Genomic DNA, 21,130 nt, shown 5'->3' on the forward strand with positions numbered 1-21,130 from the left:
TAATGGCTGCCGCTTCCCATGCTAGGGAATGCTTTTTCTGCAGTGAGCCAGCATCCCCGATTTTGTTGCCCAGCAAAAGACTCATTGTGTTCCAGCTGTGGCAAGGGCATTGGGCGAGGGTCTGCCACGCGAGGGGAAGCCCAGGGAAGTCTGTGGCCTGAACCTCTCCTGGATCTGATTCCAGCCCCAAGCTGTCTGCCCTGAATTCACCCGAACCCACTTGCTGCACGACACACTGACAGAGGGTGGCAGTGAGGAAATGGTGCTAAATGGTTCAGCAGCCATCTTGCCGTGACCCAAATTCAAATTCTACGCCATCATCATTGGAGGAGGGAGGATGGCCGTTTTTCTGCGCCACCAGGTCGACGCCATCTTATTCATGCAGGGCAACCCAGGATGGTGGGGGACACTTGAGTGAGGAGTATGGAGTCTCTGAGGATCTAGCCTTGATGGTCCTAGATCAGGACAGACCTCACCAGCTCAGCCTTTATGATTGACGAGCTACATCAGTATCTGCTGGTGAAGGGCATTGTGTCCAGTAGGACTACTAGCTACAAACCCCGAGCGGGTTGGAAAGGAGAACACTACAGTCTGGAAGGCTGTAAAACTAGACCTGGCGTCAAAAGGCCTTCTAGACTCATGCCAGCAGGAAGTCCTCCCTATGGTGCTCCATTCCATTTGGGCGCTACTATGTACCGTGACCAACACTACTCCTCACGAGTTTCTATTCACTTTCAAGAGAGGGTCGGCATCGGGATCTACACTCCCAATCTGGCTCACCACTCCTGGTCCAGTCCTTCTCAGGAAGCACGTGAGGGGAAGCCAGACCGACGCCCTGGTGGAAATCCCATGGAGCACCCGGATGGCAGGGAGGACACCGTCTCCATCAGGGAGCTGGCAGGTGCCCTGCGAGCCACGGAGCTCATTCTCGCCACCCCAAGTCAGGGCGTCGGGGGATCCAGTTAAGGAGGAAAGTGTATCCCCCTCCCCCGTTGAGCCGGAGACCCAGCCCGCCTCTCCTCCCTCACAAGAGGACCAGGAGATCCAAGACCTACCCCCCGCCTGGTGCTAAGGTGCGCCACCAGGATCTCCAGACCCCCGGACCACTTAAATCTATAAATTTGTAGATAACTGTATATTTTTCAACCATTTTTTTCTGAATGCATGTTCTCTGTCTTCATTCACAGACCCTAAATTCTATCGGAAGGAGGGAATGCAGTGACCTGGGATTCACTGGGAGTGTGTTGTGCTGGTGACTGGCCCCAGCTCCGGGCTCCGCCCCCATCTGCTCACATAGGACCCTGTTTTCCCGCCTAAATGCAGAACCCTTCTGAAGACTACTGTGAAGCCCTACCCTCAGTTCTAAGCTAATAAAAGCATTTGTTTCTCCCTCCAGTTGTGAGAGTTTTTATTCGCGCTACAGAGGTCAATCAGCGCCTGCATGGAGAGAATGAACCCTTTGGAGTTGACCCATGATCATCTCCCGCCAGCATCGCAGGATAATTATTGATTAGGATCTTAGCACTAACGTATTGGAATGGATCCTCGATCTCCCCGAAAAATGAGCAGGGCTCACCGTGCGGGAACTTGGAGCGAGAGTCGTCAGAGGGACCCGAACCCTCGCCTGGCGCAAACCCATCCCTGCGAACGAGAAGGGCTGCTCGCGGGAAGTGCGCGCGGAGAGGAGGCGTGGACGGCTCCCTGCGTTTGGCACCTCGCGCTCGCAGCGGGCTGCAAGTGAGCTGAGCCCCCGGGGAAGGACAGGGACAATGGGCAGCGGCGTGTTCGCGTGCTTCTCCTTCTACAGCACCCTGCTCGTCCTGAAGATGTACTCGCTGGCTGTCATCACTGGGCAGTTGCGGCTCCGCAGAAAAGTAATGATTGTTCCTTTAGTCAGGTTGCATCTCACTTGGAAGTCTTGTTATCTTTAATCTATGTTGTACCCGAGTGTGAGAGAAGAAGGTGTTTGCAGTTTATTGCTAACTTCTGGGTTGTTGAGCGAATTTATGAAACGGACGTCCTTGCATTCCTAGAGATTAAACATTTTAATCGCACTTCTGCATATGCTGTTGTTCAACTTTTAATGTACTGTTTGTACCTTTTGTTGATTCTTTCCGTGTATTGAGTTGGCGCTCCCACTGAGGGAGGTGTGTAACGGGACAGACTTGGCTGAGATTTTGGTCCGGTTCGTGTCGTTTCCCTTTCTGCCGCAAATGTCGATGGAAATCTTTCGAGCTTTCCCTTCGAGCGCCAATTGTTGTCGTTCCCTGCAAACTTGTACTGCATTTTATGTTATTAAAAAAAAATGGAAACACTGGGTGCTGCTGAGACAGGTTTGTAGTAGAATTCATGGCTTGAATCCGAGAAACACAAAGGAAAAACAAACTACAACTTTGAAAGTTACTTTGCAATGTAAACTTAGTTATTTGTTAGAGGTGGAAACAAACTTTGATTCCCACATGGTGTGAGGGTGTAGCCTTTTCATGTATATATAAAAAAAGTTGTTTGGTTAATTTGAGCTTGGGTAAGGATACTTGTATTCGAGTTATTCTTGTCTCTGGCCGAAAATGGGCCCTTCTGGGAGGCTACACAATTGGAGTTATTTGTCTTGGGACACTTGCTAATTCCAGAGTGCGAAGCAGCAGTGAAAAACACAAACATTCAGAACAGGAAGAGGCATAAATCCATTCCTGAGCGTGCTCTGCCAACAAGTATCATTCGTGTTGATTGATCCCACCCGTTTTGGCTCTGAATTTTAGATACCCGCCTGTATTTAATTCTACCAACCTCTGAAGAAACTACTGCCTTTGATAGTCAGGCTCCTTCTGAAACTTAAAAACCGTTATTTGTCACTCCTTCAATACTACGAGGTATAAATATTTTTAGGGTAAGTAAATAAGCAGGCTCAAATAATCATCTGTGAGGTTTGTGTGGACTTTGACTGTTCAGAACACTTTCCCAGTGATTTCTATTGTTAATGACGTCTTTGGAATATTTTGAATTGTTTGATTTTCTTTTAAATAATAGATTTTGTCCAGAGATTGTAAGAATGAAGAGACTTTAACTGAAAAGTATCTTTTCATAATTTGCAATCTGTAGCGTAAAAGTATAGTACTTCAGAAGATTCAGCTGAGAAATGGGGAGGGTTGCTACTGAGGAGCAGGGAGAGGGATAGGTTAAAGGGGGAAGCTCCAAACTGAAATGTCTGGGCTACTGAAAGAGGAACTGCCAGTTCTGGAGTAAAATAATTGTTGATAGCTGAGGTGGGGGGAGGAAGAAACGTTGTTCTTGAGGGATTCAGAGCTGGTGGAGGTGACTGGATTATTTGGGGAGCAAATGAAATGCTAAGATATTAAAATTAAGGCAGTTATGGTTTGCTGTATGGAACAAGAGAAACTTTTGCACAACGGTGGAGCTTCTGCCTCAGTTCCAATGACCCATGTATAATCCTGACTTCAACAATGTCTGTGGAGTTTGCACATTCTCCTGTGACCTTGTGGGTTTTCCTGGGGACTTCAGTTTCCTTCCCCATTCCATTGACTTGCAGGTTGGTGGCTAAATGGACACAGTAAATTTCCTTTCCTTTAGATGAGATGGGGGTGGGGGGTGGAAATGACAAAGGATTGATGTAAATGGTCACTTGATGGCTGTTGAGTCTATTTTAAAAGGCCTTTCTCCATGAAGGATTGTGGAATAACCAAAGAGACTTGTCAGCTTTTAGGATTAAAGTTTCTGAAGGAAAAATGAATAATATTGACAAGTGGGATTGCTTGTGTAGATGATAAATGTTACTGAAGTTCTTCAAAAATGTAATATGCTTATATTTCCCAAAGGCATTTGAGAAGATGCTGCATTCAAGTTATTGCAGAAAATAAAGATCATGTAGGAGTTAGCATTTCATTGATAGAAGAAATGTATCTAATAGTGTGGAAGTAATGCTTCAGATCTATGTGCCATTGGTGCATCCAAAGACCTACTAGGTTAGTAGGTTAATTGGTCACATGGGTGTAATTGAGTGGTGCGGGCTCGTGGCTGGAAGGGGCTGTTACTGTGCTGTATTATTAAATTTGGAGTACAGTTTTAATCTCTTAATGGCAACAGATGACAGAAGGTTTACTAGACAAAACCTGGAATGGGTTGGTTGTCTTGGAGGGAAAAATTGGACAGTCCAAGCCACTTTATGGTGCAGTTTAAGAGTGAGTAGATACGTGATTGAAACAATTAAGATCTTGGGGTTCTTGACAGTGTGCACAAGGAGAGAATATTTTCTTTGTGAAATGTGTTGCCCATTTAAACACGAAATACAGTAATGTAAGTTCTTTGAGGAAGCAGCCTTTGAATTTTTTTAATGCAGAGTTAGATAAATATGTGGCAATGGTTAAAGGTTATAATGGAGAGACAGGAATGCAGCATTTAAGGTCACAATCAGATCAGTATGACATTATGGTGGAGTAGGTATGAGAGGCTGAATGAATTACTCCAGATTTGAATGGGTCAAACAGCCTGTTTGCTCATGAAAATTTATTTCAGATTGAAGTAACTAGTTGGCTGATTTGTTGAGTAGGTAAATGACTGCCTAATTGCAATATTCCATGATATGGCAATTGTCCCATAAACCTCTCCAACAGGTGGTGAAAACTGCCCAGCAGATTATTGGCACCCAATTGCCCACCATTGAGAACATCTATCAGAAACACAGGCTGAGTAGGGCAAAAAAAGTATTATCAACGATGCTTCTCACTCTATGGACTTTTTAACTCTCCTTCCATCTGGTAGGCACGACAGTAGCCTCTGCTCCTGAACCAGTAAGAGCTTTTTTTTTGAGGTTGTGACCCTGCTGAACCTTGCTGTGCTGAGCAGTATTGCACCCATATTGTACTGTCATTACTTTAATGCTTGTTTGTTTGCTGGAGTGTTTGCTTTTATTCGCAGTTACTTGTAAATAGCACTGTTCTTTGTATTTCTGGTTAGATGCTAATTGGATTTCAAACTGCTTTTTATCTGTACTTGGCATAATGACAAAGATGAATCTAAATATTTACAGCTTGGATGGGCTCTATTTGGTCTAATGGCCGGACTCTGCTTCACTCATATTTCCTTCTCCAGTGAACATTTAACTCCAGCACATGTGCCTGTTCTTTTCTTCCTCGCAGGTTAAATGCTTCTTTAGTGTGTGAAGAGGAAAGAATGTCTTTCTTAACTTCAAAATATCCCAAATATTTTGTGTTTTTTTTGCTGTAGTTCTTGCAATTATATGAGAAATCCATCCACTAATTACTATTTGTGGATTTTGCTACGCAACAAGGTTTTATTTTGAGTTTGTGGTTGAGAGTAATATTTGCCAGGTCATAGTGAGAACTAAGTGCTAGGTTTAAGAGTTCATCTAAGAGAAATTGCCTTGGGGGCAGCACACCACCAGAACTGAACTGGGGATCAGCCTAATTTAGTGATCCAAACTTTGGGTGAATTTTGACCCTGTATCTCAAGAAACAAGTATATTGGCTCTTGAGTCACAGCAGACATTGGTTGCAGTTAAGCTTTGAACAATGGAACAAGGAGGCAATAATGAAGTTGGCTACTGAAGTGTATGTGTGTAACATTAGAACTTAATGTGTTTGGACTGTGTGTTACAAATTCCTGTAATCAACTAACCTGCTACCAATTGCATTGAAACACCAATTTCCTATTTGTTCCCAAGTTTTCAACACAGTCACTCGTCTACTTTACCCTCCTCCCCACTCCTAGGCTTTTGCCAACCCAGAGGATGCACTGCGACATGGGGGACTGGTGTATCATCGAACAGATCCTGATGTGGAGCGGTCTCGAAGGTATGGGTTTCCAAAGCTGAATTTTAGAATTAAGTGATCAGAAAGCCTGATACAGTAATTGTTTTTTTGTGATCTTATTCTGCATGCCCTACTCTTCACAATGTCCTGCAGTGTTTTGTCATCTTTTATGTATCCAGCTGCCTTTCAGAAAACTACTTGAATCTGCCTCTCACACACTCCCAAGCAGAGCATTCCAGTTCACAACTCACAGCAAAACTGAATCTCCTATTGCCCCTGGCTCTTTTTCCATTCACCTTACACAGAAGAACCTTCCAGGTTTGTGCATTTGGTACAGGCTAGGGGTAATAAATTTGCAAGTCTTTCATTTTATCCAACACATGATCTTTCATTTAAATAAGTAATGGAAAATCATTAATTAATGGAGAGATCGTGTTCACTTCTAGCATATTCCACAGCTGCAAAACTACCTTAAATACTGCCAAACTTAGCAAGAAAATTACAGTACGTCAATGAAAATTTTTATTTTAGAGAAACTTGCTTCACATTCTAAATGTTCTCTTATCTACTTCCTTGAATAAAAAAGTTAAAAATTTAATTTGCATAAGTCTAATGAAAGACAGTCTACTGAATTATTCCAGCCAAACCTCCTCTTCAACCACTCTAGTGGGAGCTGTACTTAGTATGACTGTGGTGGTACTCCACCGACTGACTGCAGGGGGCAACCTCTATACCTGCAGGAGTGTAAAGGGATAGGACAAGACCTGGCCGGCTGCCAATCAGTCAGACTGAATGGATCAAGCCCCACCCGTCGGATGTCAATCACCCTCTGGGCTATAAGCCTGCACTGGCTGGCCTCCCAAGGCTTCACACTGAGTTGCTGCAGTCACAGCCAGCAGCCTGGCTTTGTGGAGGTTTTTGTTTTTGTGATTTAAAGCCTGTTCAGTCTTTACTCTGTGTGTGTGTGTGTGTGTGTGTGTGTGTGTGTGTGTGTGTGTGTGTGTGTGTGTGTGTGTGTGTGTGTGTGAGAGAGAGATTCTGTCTAACAGCGCACCACAATGATGTGAGGAATTTCCTTTTTGTCACCATTACTTTAGTGGAATCGCATGGAATTGTGGAAATGTAACTATTAGGTCAACACTATTACAGCACCAGTGTCCAGAGTTTGACTTGGTTCTGTAAGTATCTTCTCCCCATGTGGGTTTGCCTCATCACAGAAGGATTCCATTCCTGGGAACTCTTTGTAACCTGAATTTTTCATATGCCGGAGATGAACTATAATAGCGTATGAGAGCGGATCCCATAAATGCTGGATACCTATCATTAGATCAGCCATGGCGGAGCAGGCCCAATGTGCTGGATAGCTGACTCCTGTTCCTGTGCTCTAAGAATGGGCAGGCACAAGAAGGGTGGCTTCTCTACTCAGGTGTGCAGATAAATGGATTCAGCACTTCCCAGCTCTGCAAGGCTTAACCTGGCCCTTGATTGTGGCAGCTCATTTGCATATACAGGTATTAATAAATCACTTGTCTTGGGGAAAGGAATGAATGCTGAGGTTCGAAATAAAACTATTGAACGATTTGTTTTGACCTGGATGGCATTGAGTTTCTTGAATATCACTGAGTCAAGCAGCCAAGTGGAGAGTATTTCTGAGCTATCCCCAATATTTCCAAGACTTTGAGTTAGATGGTATTTAAATAGCATGCACCCTTTTGATCTACTTGGTCAATACTGTTTGCATTCCACACAAACCTTTCCTCCACTCTATATCTTGTCCTGTCCAGATAGGTCTCTCTACATTCTCCCAAAAGACTTCTTTGCTGTCTATGTCAATTATTCCATGTGCTTGCAAGTTCCATAACCTAATCTCTAGAGCCTTTATAATATTTTTTAGCTTCATAGTTATGTCCCTGGTTTTCAATTCCAGTACTTCTGTCCAATGAACTTCATAATTTTTAGAATCCTCAAAGTCGTCCCTCCACCCATTCACTTCAAGCATAGTGTCTAAACTTTTCAGTCATAATAATTATAGCCAAGTTTTGTATTCTTGTAAATCTTTACAGCTTTTTCATGTTTGTACTTTAATTTCATAACATGGAGACAAGAATTATACAAAGTCTGGTTTAACCAAGATTATCAGCAAGATGGCATAATTTCTAGGGTAGAAATCATCCAGTGCTTAGGAGCTAAATGTGCAAGGTCACAATTTAATGCGTGCTCCGAGAGTTAGTTCTGTTTATAATTTTGGATGTTTAGTGCCGGTAGATCACGATGCTTTGTGGGTTTATTCCTCCAGAAGTGAGGTCCCTTTAAGATCGAGACTTTGCTTCATTGCAAAATGATTTTGAAATTTTCCTTGACGAAGTCTATTGCTGCCCTTGTCCAATTCAATCCTAAAGATGTGGTTGAGGTCATGTTTCCTAATAAGTATGATCACTCTGTTCTCTAGGATTCAGTACTAAATTATAAGAGAGCAATAGGATTAAACAAGTGCCAGGAAACAATCTGTTCTTTGCTGACCTTGAATAGTAATCGATGTATTTTTACAACATGGCAGGGTATAACCTTGGAAGAAAAATTGTAGTTACTGTAGATAATGGGCAAGAAAAAATCAGTTAACCTTTCTGTTGAGCAAATGGAGCCTTTCTTATGTTGATGCTAGTGTTTCTTTTAAAAAATTTTTTTTTTCACACTGAACCATACTGACCAAAATACACACAAACATTTCCCTCTTGAATATCACAGTGTCATTTTCTCCTCTTTCCCCTCTCCTTTCCCTCCCTCCTTCACCCCCCTTCCCCACCCACTCAACGTTCAACAGAAATGATACATTAAACCCATTAAACAATGTCATCACTCAATGAAAATAAACAAGAAATTTGTGTCATCTACTTTTACACACTGGGTCAGTTCATTTCGTCTTCTTCTCCTTTTGTCATTTTAGGCGGTGGAGATCCGCGGTAGGACTTCTCTATTGTTTTCCATGTACGGTTCCCAAATTTGTTCGAATACTGTGATGTTATTTCTTAAATTGTATGTTATTTTTTCCAATGGAATACATTTATTCATTTCTATGTACCATTGCTGTATTCTCAGACTATCTTCTAATTTCCAGGTTGACATAATACATTTTTTTGCGACAGCTCAGGCTATCATAATAAATCATTTTTGTGCTCCATCCAAATCAAGTCCAAGTTCTTTACTTCTTATACTACTTAGAAGAAAGATCTCTGGATTTTTTGGTATGTTGCTTTTTGTGATTTTATTTAATACCTGGTTTAGATCTTCCCAAAACTTTTCCACTTTCTCATATGCCCAAATTGCATGTACTGTTGTTCCTGTTTCCTTCTTACAGCAAAACATCTGTCTGATACTGTTGGGACCCATTTATTTAACTTTTGGGGCATGATGTATAGCCTTTGTAACCAATTGTATTGTATCATGCGTAACCTCGTGTTTATTGTATTTCTCAAAGTTCTGGAGCATAGCTTTTCCCATGTTTCATTCTTTATCTTTATGTTCAGATCTTGCTACCATTTTTGTTTGGATTTATAGCTTGTTTCCTCGTTCTCTTTCTCTTGCAGTTTGATGTACATGTTTGTTATAAATCTTTTAATTATCATTGTGTCTGTAATCACATATTCAAAATTGCTTCCTTCTGGTAACCTCAGTCTGCTTCCCAATTTGTCCATCAAGTAGGTTTTTCAGTTGGTGGTATGCAAACATTGTACCATGAGTTATTCCATATGTGTACTTCATTTGTTCAAAAGATAATAATTTATTTCCTGAAAAACAATTTTCTATTCTTTTGATCCCTTTTCTCCCATTCTCTAAAGGAAAGGTTAACTATTATGAAAGCGATTGGTTGATTTTGCGTCAATATTAATTTTGGTAGTTGATAATTTGTTTTATTCCTTTCTACGTGAATCTTCTTCCACATGTTGAGCAGATGGTGCAGTACTGGTGAATTCCTATGTTGCACCAGCTTTTCATCCCACTTATATAGTATATGTTCTGGTACCTTCTCCCCTATTTTATCTAGCTCTAATCTGGTCCAATCTGGCTTTTCCCTTGTTTGATAAAAGTCTGATAGGTATCTTAATTGTGCTGCTCTATAATAATTCTTAAAGTTTTTAAGCCCCCTTGTTTGTACCATTCTGTTAATTTATCTAGCGCTATCCTCAATTCCCCCCCTTCCATAAGAATTTCCTTATTATTTTCTTTAGCTCCTTGAAGAATTTCTCTGTTAGGTGAATTGTAATGATTGGAATAGGTATTGTATCCTTGGGAAGATATTACCAGAAGGATGCTAGTGTTTCTTGATGTATGATGAGTCGGTCAATTGCTGATGCTTTGTTCCTCTGGCATCTGCAGGTTTTTGTCCTGTGTAGAATGTGGCGTTGAAGAAAGTCAGTGAAAAAAATAGTGTGGATTCCTGACTCCAAAAGCCAGAGGGGTCTATCTATATGTCATTGTTAAAATTAATATTGCTTAAAATGCTTAAACATAGTGATGCAATAATCTTTATTAAGAATTTACAAACCATATAACCGTTTACGGCACAGAAACAGGCCATGTCGGCCTTTCGAGCCTGCACTGGTTCACCAGAACAACTCCACTAGCTCAATCCTCCCGCTCTCTGCCCATAACCCTCTACCCCCATCCCCCACCTCCATGTACACATCCAACCTTCTTTTAAATGACAGAAAGGACCCTGCTGCAACTATCTCATTTGGGGGATCGTTCCATCCTGCCACCACTCGCTGAGTGAAAAAAAACATCCTCTAATATTTCTCCTAAAGTTTTGCCCCCTTACCCTTAACTCGTGCCCTCTTGTTCCCCCTCAGGGGGAAAAAGTCTGTTTATGTGTAGTCTATCTATTCCTTTCATAATTTTAAATACCCCTCTCAGTCATCTACATTCCAATGAATAAAGTCCCAGTCTCCTTAATTTCTCTCTGTAATCCAGATGCTGTAAGACAGGCAACATCCTTGTAAACCTCTGCACCCTCTCCACCTTATCTATATCCTTTCTGTAATTTGGAGACCAGAACTGAGCATGGTACTCCAAATCAGGCCTCACCAATGCCTTAAACAGCTGCCGCATCGCTTCCCAGCTCCTATACTCTATACTATGATTTATGAAGGCCAGCATACCATATGCCTTCTTAACCACCCTGTCTACATGGCAATCCACCTTCAGTGAACTCTGTACCTTAATCCCCAGGTCCCTCTGCTCCTCTGCGTGCCTAAGTGCCCTCAAAACTCAAGGATCTGTCAAACATGACTTTCCTTTTACAAACCCATGCTGGGTGCCCCTAATCAATCCCCGCCTATCCAGATATGTATATATACTATCTCAAAGAATACCCTTCATAACCTTCCCACCACCGAAGTCAAATTTACTGGCTGATAATTACTTGGCCTACATCTAATGCCTTTTTTAAACAACAGAACTGCATTTGCAACCCTCCGATCCCGTGGTACCACCCCTTCCTCCAGTGATCTTTAAAAAATCACTGTCAGTGCCCCTGATATTTGTTTCCTGACTCCCTTAAAGTCCTTGGAAAAGTCCCATCAGGTCCAGGAGACTTGTACACCTTAATTGTCCCTAGAAGCTCTAAAACCCTCGGATTACTAATCCCTATCCTCTCCATAACTAAGCCCTTTGCCTCTCTTAAATCGTATAGCCCTTTCCCTCATGAATACAGACGAGAAAGAATTGTTCAATATTTCTCTCAACTCATACAGTTCCTTACATAGTTCACCGGTTCCATCATCCAGTGGACCTATTCTATCCTTAACCCTCCTTTTACTGTTCCCACACACATAATTCACCTTCACCTTATTAGCTATGGACACTTCATACCTTTTTGCCTTTCTAATTTCCCTCTTAAGGTTCTTCCTGCCAGCTAAGTAACAACCATACATCTCCTCAATCCCTTGTTTTTTATATTTAGTATAGGCCTCCCTCTTGGCCTGAACCAACTTCTTAATTTCACCAGAAAACCAAGGCTCCCTCGAACCTTTAGTCTTCCCTTTCAGCTTGACTGGAACATAAAGATCCTGCACTCTCAAAATCTCACCCCTAAATGCCCTCCAAATTTCCTCTACATCCTTTCCGGCAAAAAGTTCAGCCAACACAACTCTCTGCAAATCTCTTCTCATTTCTCCAAATCTGGCCTCCCCCCCACCCCCCAACTCAAAGACCTTCAACCTTGGACCTGACCTATCCCTTTCCATCATTATGCTAAAGCTAATGGATCCATGATCACTGGATCTGAAGTTCTCTCCAACGTTCACCTCCTTCACCTGCCCCATTGGATTCCCAAACAACAGATCTAACACCTCTCCTCCTCTAGTTGGCATCTCAACATATTGCTGCAAAAATCAGTCCTGAACACAATACATAAATACTAAGCCATCCTGCCCTTTTCCTGACTTTCCCAATCTATGTTTGTAAAATTAAAATCCCCAACCAACACCACCCTATTTCTACTGCACATCTCACCTATTTCCTTGCACATTTGCTCTTCTAGTTCCCTTTCCCCGTTTGGAGGCATATAATATACCCCCATAATAGTAACCTGTAGAGCTCGTCGAAAGAACCAAAGACTGTTGATCCAAACCAAGGCTTTTATTAGCAAAAGACAGGAGCTCTTCACAGGTGGCCGACCAGTCCAGAATGATCCGACCTGGCTAGGGACACAACCCTTTCAGGCCCAGACAATAGGCGTGGCTTAGCTCTCAGCCAATCGCTGTAAGCACAGTCTAGATACAGTAACTATATACACTATGTACATTGGTGATAGATCTGTACTATCACATTCACCCCTTCTTGGAGAACTGATCCTGGAAAAAAAAAACAAAAACGAGGGAGAGAATGAAAGGAAGGGGTAGGTCAAGGACTGTAGTGGTCAGGGGGTCTGACCATCCGGTGTGACCGCCGTGGTGCCGGTATTGGGGTCGCTGGAGTGGTGTCGCCAGCGGGCTCAACGGGTGCGACTGCTCCGTCGCTCAATTCCCCAGTCGTGTTGTCGGCAGGGTGGCCCAGGTCATTGGGGTGCTGTTGGTCCTTCTGTTGCGGCATGGGGCCTGGGGAATAAAGAGTTGGGGAAGGTTGGGTTGGGGGGGTTTGCTGGGTCTACCGCGTCCTGAGCTAGGTCTCGCACCGAAACAGTGTCCTCCCGCCCGTCTGGGAACTCAACGTAGGCGTAATGTGGGTTCGCGTGGAGTAGAGTCACTCGGTCGACCAAGGGGTCGTTCTTTGAGTGCCGGATGTGGCGTCGCAAAAGGACGGGGCCAGGGACGGTGAGCCATGCCGGTACAGTGGTTCCTGATTCGGATTTCCTCGGGAAAAGGAACATCCTTTCGTGGGGGGTGGCATTTGTTGCAGTACGTAGGAGGGAGCGGATGGAGTGTAAGGCACTAGTGAGAACCTCCTGCCAGTGAGAGGTGGGGGAGACCTTTAGACCGGAGAGCCAGTGTAACTGCTCTCCATATGGTGGCATTCTCCCTCTCGACCTGGCCATTACCGCGTGGGTTATAGCTTGTGGTCCTGCCTGAAGCAATACCACACTCCAGAAGGTACTGTTGCAGCTCTGCGCTCATGAATGAGGACCCCCTATCACTGTGGATGGAATTGGGGTATCCGAAGATGGTGAAAATACTGTGAAGGGCCTGTATCACTGAGATGGCAGTGGTGTCTGGGCAGGGCACAGCGAACGGGAAGCGGGAGTACTCGTCGATGGCCGTAAGGATGTAGGTATTACGGTTGGTTGACGGTAGGGGCCCCTTAAAGTCTACGCTAAGACGCTCGAAGGGGTGGGTGGCTTTGATAACGTGGGAGTTATCCAGATGGAAGAAGTGGTGCTTGCATTCAGCGCACACCGAACAGGCTCGGGTCAAGGAGCGGATCTCTTCAACTGTGTAGGGTAGGTTGCGCGGCGTCACGAAGTGGGCAAACCTAGTGACCCCCTGGATGACAGAGCGCCTCATGGAGTTTCTGTAGTCTCTCCATCTTTATGCTGGCGCACGTCCCCCTGGAGAGTGCGTCAGGCGGGTCGTTGAGCTTACCAGCTTACAGGATGTCATAGTTAAAGGTGGAGAGTTCGATTCTCCATCTGCTGATTTTGTCATATTGCTATATTCAAATTAAGGGAACCTGTGCACAGACTTGCAGTGACAGCATTTCCAAAAGTACCTAATTGGTTACTAGCATATGGGGATGACCCTTGAGCAGAGTTGGCACCTTTCTCTTTATGCTTTCCTGGTATTCTCCCCCCCCCCCCCCCCCCACCTTCTCTAACATTATCAGTCAACATTACCAGTGGTTGCAAACTCTCTGTATGAACAATAAAGGAGAGTCAAAAGCTAACTGGTGCATCTTGGCTGAACAGCCCAGACCTGGTGTAGCCTAAAGTGCCATCTGTTGAGTCCTGAGCCCACACATTGAAATCAGCAAGAGAGGTCTGAGTCATGAGGGGCCTCTATATAATATATGGAGTATATTTATAATTGAGGAGGAGGACCAGAGTCCATCTGCAAATTCAAGGATAAATAAGGAAATAAAGCCACAATAGCAAAGGAAATAGTGATTGATATTCAGTAAGTAAAGAAATTTAAAGGGAAGAAGGTAACATTGAGATCAAAAAAAAGTGGAGGGAAATGTATTAAGAATATTGAGTAATTTGGATTCAAAAATTTCAAGGCAGATTCCACTTTTAGTTTTCCTCCTGGATTGGAGGTAATTTCTTCATCTGGGAATGTGAAGGTCGGTCCCTGCTATTTGAGATCAAAAGGATGGTGGAAGGGAGATGATTCGGCAAATAATAACAAAATCCTAATTTGTTTTTGAGTAAGTTGTGCACAATTTATGAGGCTGTTTTTGAATTGCAATATTGAAGCCATGAAATGGGTTTGAGTTGCTCTTCTTTAAAATAAAGACCCTGGACTGTCCAACCTTGCCTGAAAGATGAGAATTTTCCATAGATTCTGGTAACACACTGCAAACAATGAAGACAAAACTATTCACAGCATTCAGCATGTAGTCAAAGCACTGATTGAACTTAGCTTCTGCTTTTATATTCTATCTTTGCTTAAATAAACCCTGATCTTTCAGAGTGTAAGATGGCTGCTTTAGTAAAAGATTAACTCTCAGCATATTTCCTTAACTGTTTGAACATTCTTTCTCCCAGGTCTTATAAACACCAGGAAATCCAATAATAATGTACATTGCATTTTCTGGCACAATTCATTGACTGAACTAAAGAAAGCATGTTGACTTGGAACATAAACTGGAACAGCTATATCAAGTAAAAATCCATTGGCAACATGCAGAGGGTTTGATTATCTATCCCTCTTAATGCAATGTGGTGTAAGCTGAAGAGAAAGTTGGGAAATATTCTGTTCTGTCTCTAACTCTGCTTTTTGTACCATCTGACTTGCTGTACTAACTAATGTCTGTCTGGACTGCTTGCAATATCAACTCTATATCACTGCACCTTGGCCTTTGTGACAATAAACCTGAAGTATTGTGTACAGTTCTAATCATCTTGCTACAAGAAGAAAGTGATGCTGATGACATTTATGAGCATGTTGCCATGGCAATGACCATAAGGTATTGCCTCAGCTGTGGTAGTTCTCTTTGGAACAGAAGAAACTGGGGAGATGCTTCTGTGAGGTGACATCTGGATGGGGTAAGTCATGAGGATCTATTGCACAGGTTGTTGGTAAGTAGAGGAATTGAAATTATTGGTGGAAGGATTGAAGGAGAGTTATATAAGTATCTTGTGTACATTTTAGTGACTGAAAGTAAATTCTGTTGGTGTTGGGGGTGGTGGTGAAAGAATTTTGGTTTGAATGTTTTATCATTTATGTACTCTGACAATAAATTCAAAGTTTGAAATATAAACTTTGAGAAATATTTTTACTTGACAAGTGATGGAGATCTGAAAGCTTGCTGGGGACAGAAAATCTGATCATATAAAAATATCTGGAAAACCACTTGATTAGCCCCAGGCTATGGACCAAAAGCTGGAAAGTGGGATGAATCTAATATCATTTTTTTCTGACACTGACAAGATGGACTAAAGGGCTCTCCCAGACTGTAACTTCAGTTTAGTTATGCAGATTTGATAACGTGAGGTTCTGCTCATGGTTTATTAATGAAAAAACTCTGGTTATGAAATATTCTAAAACACAAAGTCTTACAGTAATTTGTTAAATAAAACCAACCATATTCTCTTGTGTATATCATGAATAATGATTTCAATTTGTTATTCTTCAACAGAGCACATCGCAATGACATGGAAAACATTTTTCCTTTCTTGTTCCTTGGTGCTATCTACTCGTTGATGGAACCCAACCTCCACATTGCCCATGTACATTTTCTGGTCTTCTTCGTGGCTCGGGTGGTTCACAGTGTTGCTTATCTCTTTGCTCTGAAGGCTCCAACCCGTTCATTGGCTTACATCATTGGACAGATTCCCTGTGTGTCCATTGCTCTTCAGATCCTTGTCAACATAGCAGCTGTTTGGTAGAATTGAGCTGTGCGCAGCACCACTGGGTGCACTGTTCTTGGAATTAATTGGACCCAAGGCTGAAGAACATGTAGCAATTGTGTAAATTGCACTTTAGAGACTTGGGAGCACATATGATGCAAAATATGCCAAATGTATCTTTCAGAATGAAAGTTCTGCTTCAGTACAGTATATGCAAAGATATTAACATGATGTTTGCTTTATTTGAACCTATTTATCTTAAAAGTTGCTAGAAAGAGTAAAAGATGTACTTTACTCATGGCTTTTTCAAACTAATTAATGTTTGGTTGCAATGGGATGATGGCAGTTTGCTATCCATCCATATCTGGGACATTTCCATAAAATAAACATTAAGTCCCCACACTGCATGTATAGTTATGTTTTACAATTATTTTGTTCTTGTAGTGTGGGGAATAACCCTGCAGAACTTATCTGGAGTCTCCAGCAACTGAAGTTTAATCTAAAGAACTCTGCAATTAAAGCAATAACAATGGCTTTGCAATTATTTTTATATTTTATGGATGAAAACAATTTGATCCATCACCTTCTGCTTATAAATGACATAGGAGTTGATTTGGCTCTGTCTTGGGTAAACTTATACCTCTTATTTTGTTCGTTTTAGATTGGTCACAGTGTTTGCGCTACCGAAAGGAAATAGACACACACACCGAGAGCAGTTCAGTTTATACAAATGTTTATTACAAATTCAAAAGCTGATTTCAAACTACAATATGCAAGCCCTTCCCAACTATATTTATCAACGCTTGGACTGGTCCCAACTGCCAAAGCGAGGCAATGACTGCACACTTGTAGTAGGTTGTCAGGGCGCCGGTAGCAGCTTCTCCACCTCCCCCGACCGGGACATTGGCTGGACTCTAGAAGTTCTTCTTCTTGCTGAGAGATTTTTCCACCTCTCGGAGAGTCTCAATAGCAGTGGGACCATGACTTGTATTACCCAAAAACTGCTTACCCCAAGCACCTATTCTCAGCACAGCAAGAAAGATAAGTGAGCAAGCTAGCATGCTAGGCTTCGATCGAATAACATAATTTTCAGCTTATCACTTTGAATACAATGGTTTATTTTGCATCAAGGCTAGGCCTCTGACAGTCTGTGACCAAAACAAGCAGGAAGATTAAATGTTCTTGGTACACAGATGTCCTTTCTTCAGATAACTGCATCTCTGGCCCCTCGGTGGAATTTAGCTTATGCCTGCTGATTCTAAAAAAACAAGCAGGTTCTCAGCCTTACAGAAGCAAAGGGTGCAAAATTAAAAAAACACGGTTAGAATTTTCCATTACAGCCTTCTGCCAACTCCTTTGGTGCAATCCCATTAGTTCCACTCTACCTCCTTATCCCCCTAACCTTGCAACTTGTTCTTTTATTTGTGTACACAAAACTTCTATTGCCCTATTGCCCTTGACCTGCACTAAGGGGTAATTTATGGCATTAAATTAACCTACCATATCTGTTCTCACTGGAAAAATAGCTGCTGCTTCAAATCCACAGCCCTACAGGGTATAGCCCTTCACGAACCCATCCAAATGATTTCTCAAACAAGGAGGATTTCTGCCTTGACCATCCTTTCTTCTTCTCTCCCTTTTAATTCTTCTGATAATTACTCAAAACAACAGTCCCTGCTTTTTGACCATCTGCTGAGAAAACATCAGGCCATTCAGTCCTGCTACACCATTCATCATGAGTGTGGCTGGTCATTTGCTTCTGTGCCCTGTTCCTGCTTTCTCCATCTGAAGATTTATTTCTCAATACTTGTAAATCAATTTCTGTGTCTGTACTTACTGACAGCCCCATAGTCTTCTAAGGTAGGGAATTCCTTGGGTCTTTCATTGTCTGTATGAATAAATTCCTTCTTTCCATACTTAGTGGCATATTGTGAGAGTATGAACTTAAGAAACAGAAGATCTGGGCCATTAAGCTTGCTCTGGCTTTCAATGAGATAGCGGACTCAGATCTACTTTCCTGCTTCTTCCCCTCACCTCTTAATAAACCTGTTTTTCAAATACAGGTTGAGTTCCCTTTATCTGATGATCCAAAATCCAAAACTTAACCTACTTAACAAAACCCCAAGAAAAGAAATAAGAAAAAGCATAGAAAATGAGAAATAAGGATGTAAGAAAAACCAGACTAGAAATCTGGTTGCCAGAGAACATACCTCACTACATGGTTCTGACAATTTGAATCTTTTAATACTTCCAAGGAGGTTAATGAGGTTTCCAAGTTTAGGGAAAACCTCTATAAGTTAATTCCTGCAATTTGTAAATACTGGTGCCAAATTTTCAAAATTACATCCTGTTTATTTCTCAGATTATAAGTAATCTCCTCAAGAGGAATGCAGCTATGTATTTCTGGTTCCATTGCTCCATACCTAAATCAGAGTCTGATTTCCATGTTACTGCTATACACTTTCTTGCTACTGCCAAGACTATCTTTACAAATTCTTTCTGATATATAGATCATTTCAGTCGTATCCCTTCAATATTACCTAATAAAAATAAAATTGGCTTTGTGGGAATTTAATTGCTGTAACCTCTTTTTTTTTTTAAAGTGAAATTTATCCAAGAGGACCCCACTTCAGAACAGGATCAAGTAGAATGTTTTATATTTAAAAAAAAAAGTCCCCAGGCCACATCTAAAACACTGGTATGACGAGTCTGATTTCAATTTATTTAACTTCTGTGGTGTGAGATATAATTGATGTATTAAAAATATTATTGACCTAATCTCTAACATTTGTCATACTATCTCAACATAACTGACCAATTTTGTACATCAATGTTAATATTTAAATCTGTCTCCCATCATTATCTGGACCTATATATCCCCTGTTTGGAAGTCCACTTCTGCAATAAAGTATACATAGCTGGAACAGATTTTTGTCTATTACGAATCGGCATTTCCACATCACCACATTTCGGTAATAACATTGTTGGACTCAGTTTCTCTTAAATAAGCCCTTAATTTATAATTAAAAAAATGAGTATTATTTTGTATTCCATATTTATTAAATGTTCAAATGACATTAACATTCTTCCTTCATAACAATCTTCTATATATCGAATTCCTTTCAGAGACCAAATGTTTTTTTAAAAAATAAATTGATTATCCATTGAGAATTGAAATAGTTAATTTTGTATCGAATGGCATTTTATGCAGGACAACTCCCCCTTGTTCCATTATCATTGTTTACCTTATTCCAGATATTAAATGCTTCAAAGGTGCTTCCTTCTCCGAAGATATTAATTTTGATTCTGATTCATTGATTTCTTGAGGTTTATAGGTAGTTGCATTTGACTCTAATTACATTAATTAATTGTATTAATCATTCTTTAAACTTGTTGTGTTTTCAGCTGCCAAGCAAGGACCTTATGGGCCCTCTCACCAAACTCATAATATCTCTACTTAATTCTCATTATCGATTTTTCTTCTATATGTTTGTGATGTATTATAATGAAGTTTCTTATTTATGTCTTCTGTGTTTTTCCTCAGAAGTCTGTCTTTGCAGGTCTTTTTCTAAGCATTTTATCTTTTTTCCAATTGCTCTACCTCTTTCATATAATCCTTATTAATTTTAGAAGTATAACTTGTAAGTTATCCTCTTAAATATGCTTTCATCGCATTCCATAAAATACATTTATTATTAACTGAATTAGAATTAGTCTAAAAAAATTTGAATTTGCTTTCTGACAAAATCACAAAAATCTGGCCTTTTAAATAACATTGAATTAAATCTCCATCTATAAATTAATTCTTCTTTATCTAACATTGTAACTGTCAATAATTAATGATCCAATAAAATTCTTGCCTTATAATCAACTTGATTCATTCTAACTTACACATATGCCGACAATTAAAATTAAATCTCTCCTTGAATAAGAATCATTGCCTATTTGAATAAAGAGTAGTCTTTCAAGGACTGCCTAAAGAAATCTCTTGGTGCCTGCCACATTGACCACCGCCAGTGGGCTGATAACGCCTCAAACCGTGCATCTTGGCGCCTCACAGTTTGGCGGGCAGCAGCCTCCTTTGAAGAAGACCGCAGAGCCCACCTCACTGACAAAAGGCAAAGGAGGAAAAACCCAACACCCAACCCCAACCAACCAATTTTCCCTTGCAACCGCTGCAATCGTGTCTGCCTGTCCCGCATCGGACTGGTCAGCCACAAACGAGCCTGCAGCTGACGTGGACTTTTTTACCCCCTCCATAAATCTTCGTCCGCGAAGCCAAGCAAGCCAAAGAAAGAGTCTTTCTTGGATGGATTCTTCTCCATATGCCTATTAAATTCAAGTGTTTTATTAACGTTAAAGTGGCTTTTGCTGCCTTTGCCCTTGTTATTACCCTAGTTGATTTATCTACAATTGGGTCTAAACAAAAATTAAAATCTCCAGCTAATAAAATATTCTAATGTTCTCCTGCCAATTTAAATGTTTCTTGTATATTTTTTTTTACATCCACATTCGGTGAATATATATCCATAAGGGTCCAAAATTCTGAAAAGAAAATTGACAATGTACCAGGGTTAATCACTACATTCTATATCTTAACTGGAAGGATCTTCTTAATCAAAATTGCCATTCCCTTTGCTTTTGAATAAAATGAAGAAGCTGTGTCATATCCCACCCAGTCTCTTTTTAATTTCCGATATTCTGTTTCAATTAAATGAGTCTGTTGTAAAAACATTGTCTTTTTAAATGTATGTCAGTATTCTTTTCCTCTTCCCATGTCCATTTAGCCATTAACATTAAAATTTAGAAAACTCAGTATATAACTCTATGGATATTTAATTTG

At 41.2% G+C, this 21,130-nt stretch overlaps 1 protein-coding gene across 2 annotated transcripts; it reads left to right on the forward strand.

Moving 5' to 3' along the window:
- The first annotated feature begins 630 nt into the window (after window positions 1-630).
- ptges (prostaglandin E synthase) lies at window positions 631-16,819 on the forward strand. 2 transcript variants are annotated; one of them, XM_069885249.1, is made up of 4 exons: window positions 631-1,073; window positions 1,188-1,874; window positions 5,746-5,828; window positions 16,077-16,819. In XM_069885249.1, exons 2-4 carry the CDS (start codon window positions 1,770-1,772, stop codon window positions 16,324-16,326), a joined length of 438 nt encoding a protein of 145 aa, XP_069741350.1. In that variant the 5' UTR covers window positions 631-1,073; window positions 1,188-1,769; the 3' UTR covers window positions 16,327-16,819. The 2 variants fall into 2 exon arrangements, with proteins under 2 accessions (XP_069741350.1, XP_069741346.1); XM_069885245.1 differs by lacking the exons at window positions 631-1,073; window positions 1,188-1,874 and adding an exon at window positions 1,894-2,333.
- The last annotated feature ends 4,311 nt before the right edge of the window (window positions 16,820-21,130 follow it).

Source organism: Narcine bancroftii, chromosome 1 (assembly GCF_036971445.1).
Source record: "Narcine bancroftii isolate sNarBan1 chromosome 1, sNarBan1.hap1, whole genome shotgun sequence".
Taxonomy (NCBI): Eukaryota; Metazoa; Chordata; class Chondrichthyes; order Torpediniformes; family Narcinidae; genus Narcine; species Narcine bancroftii.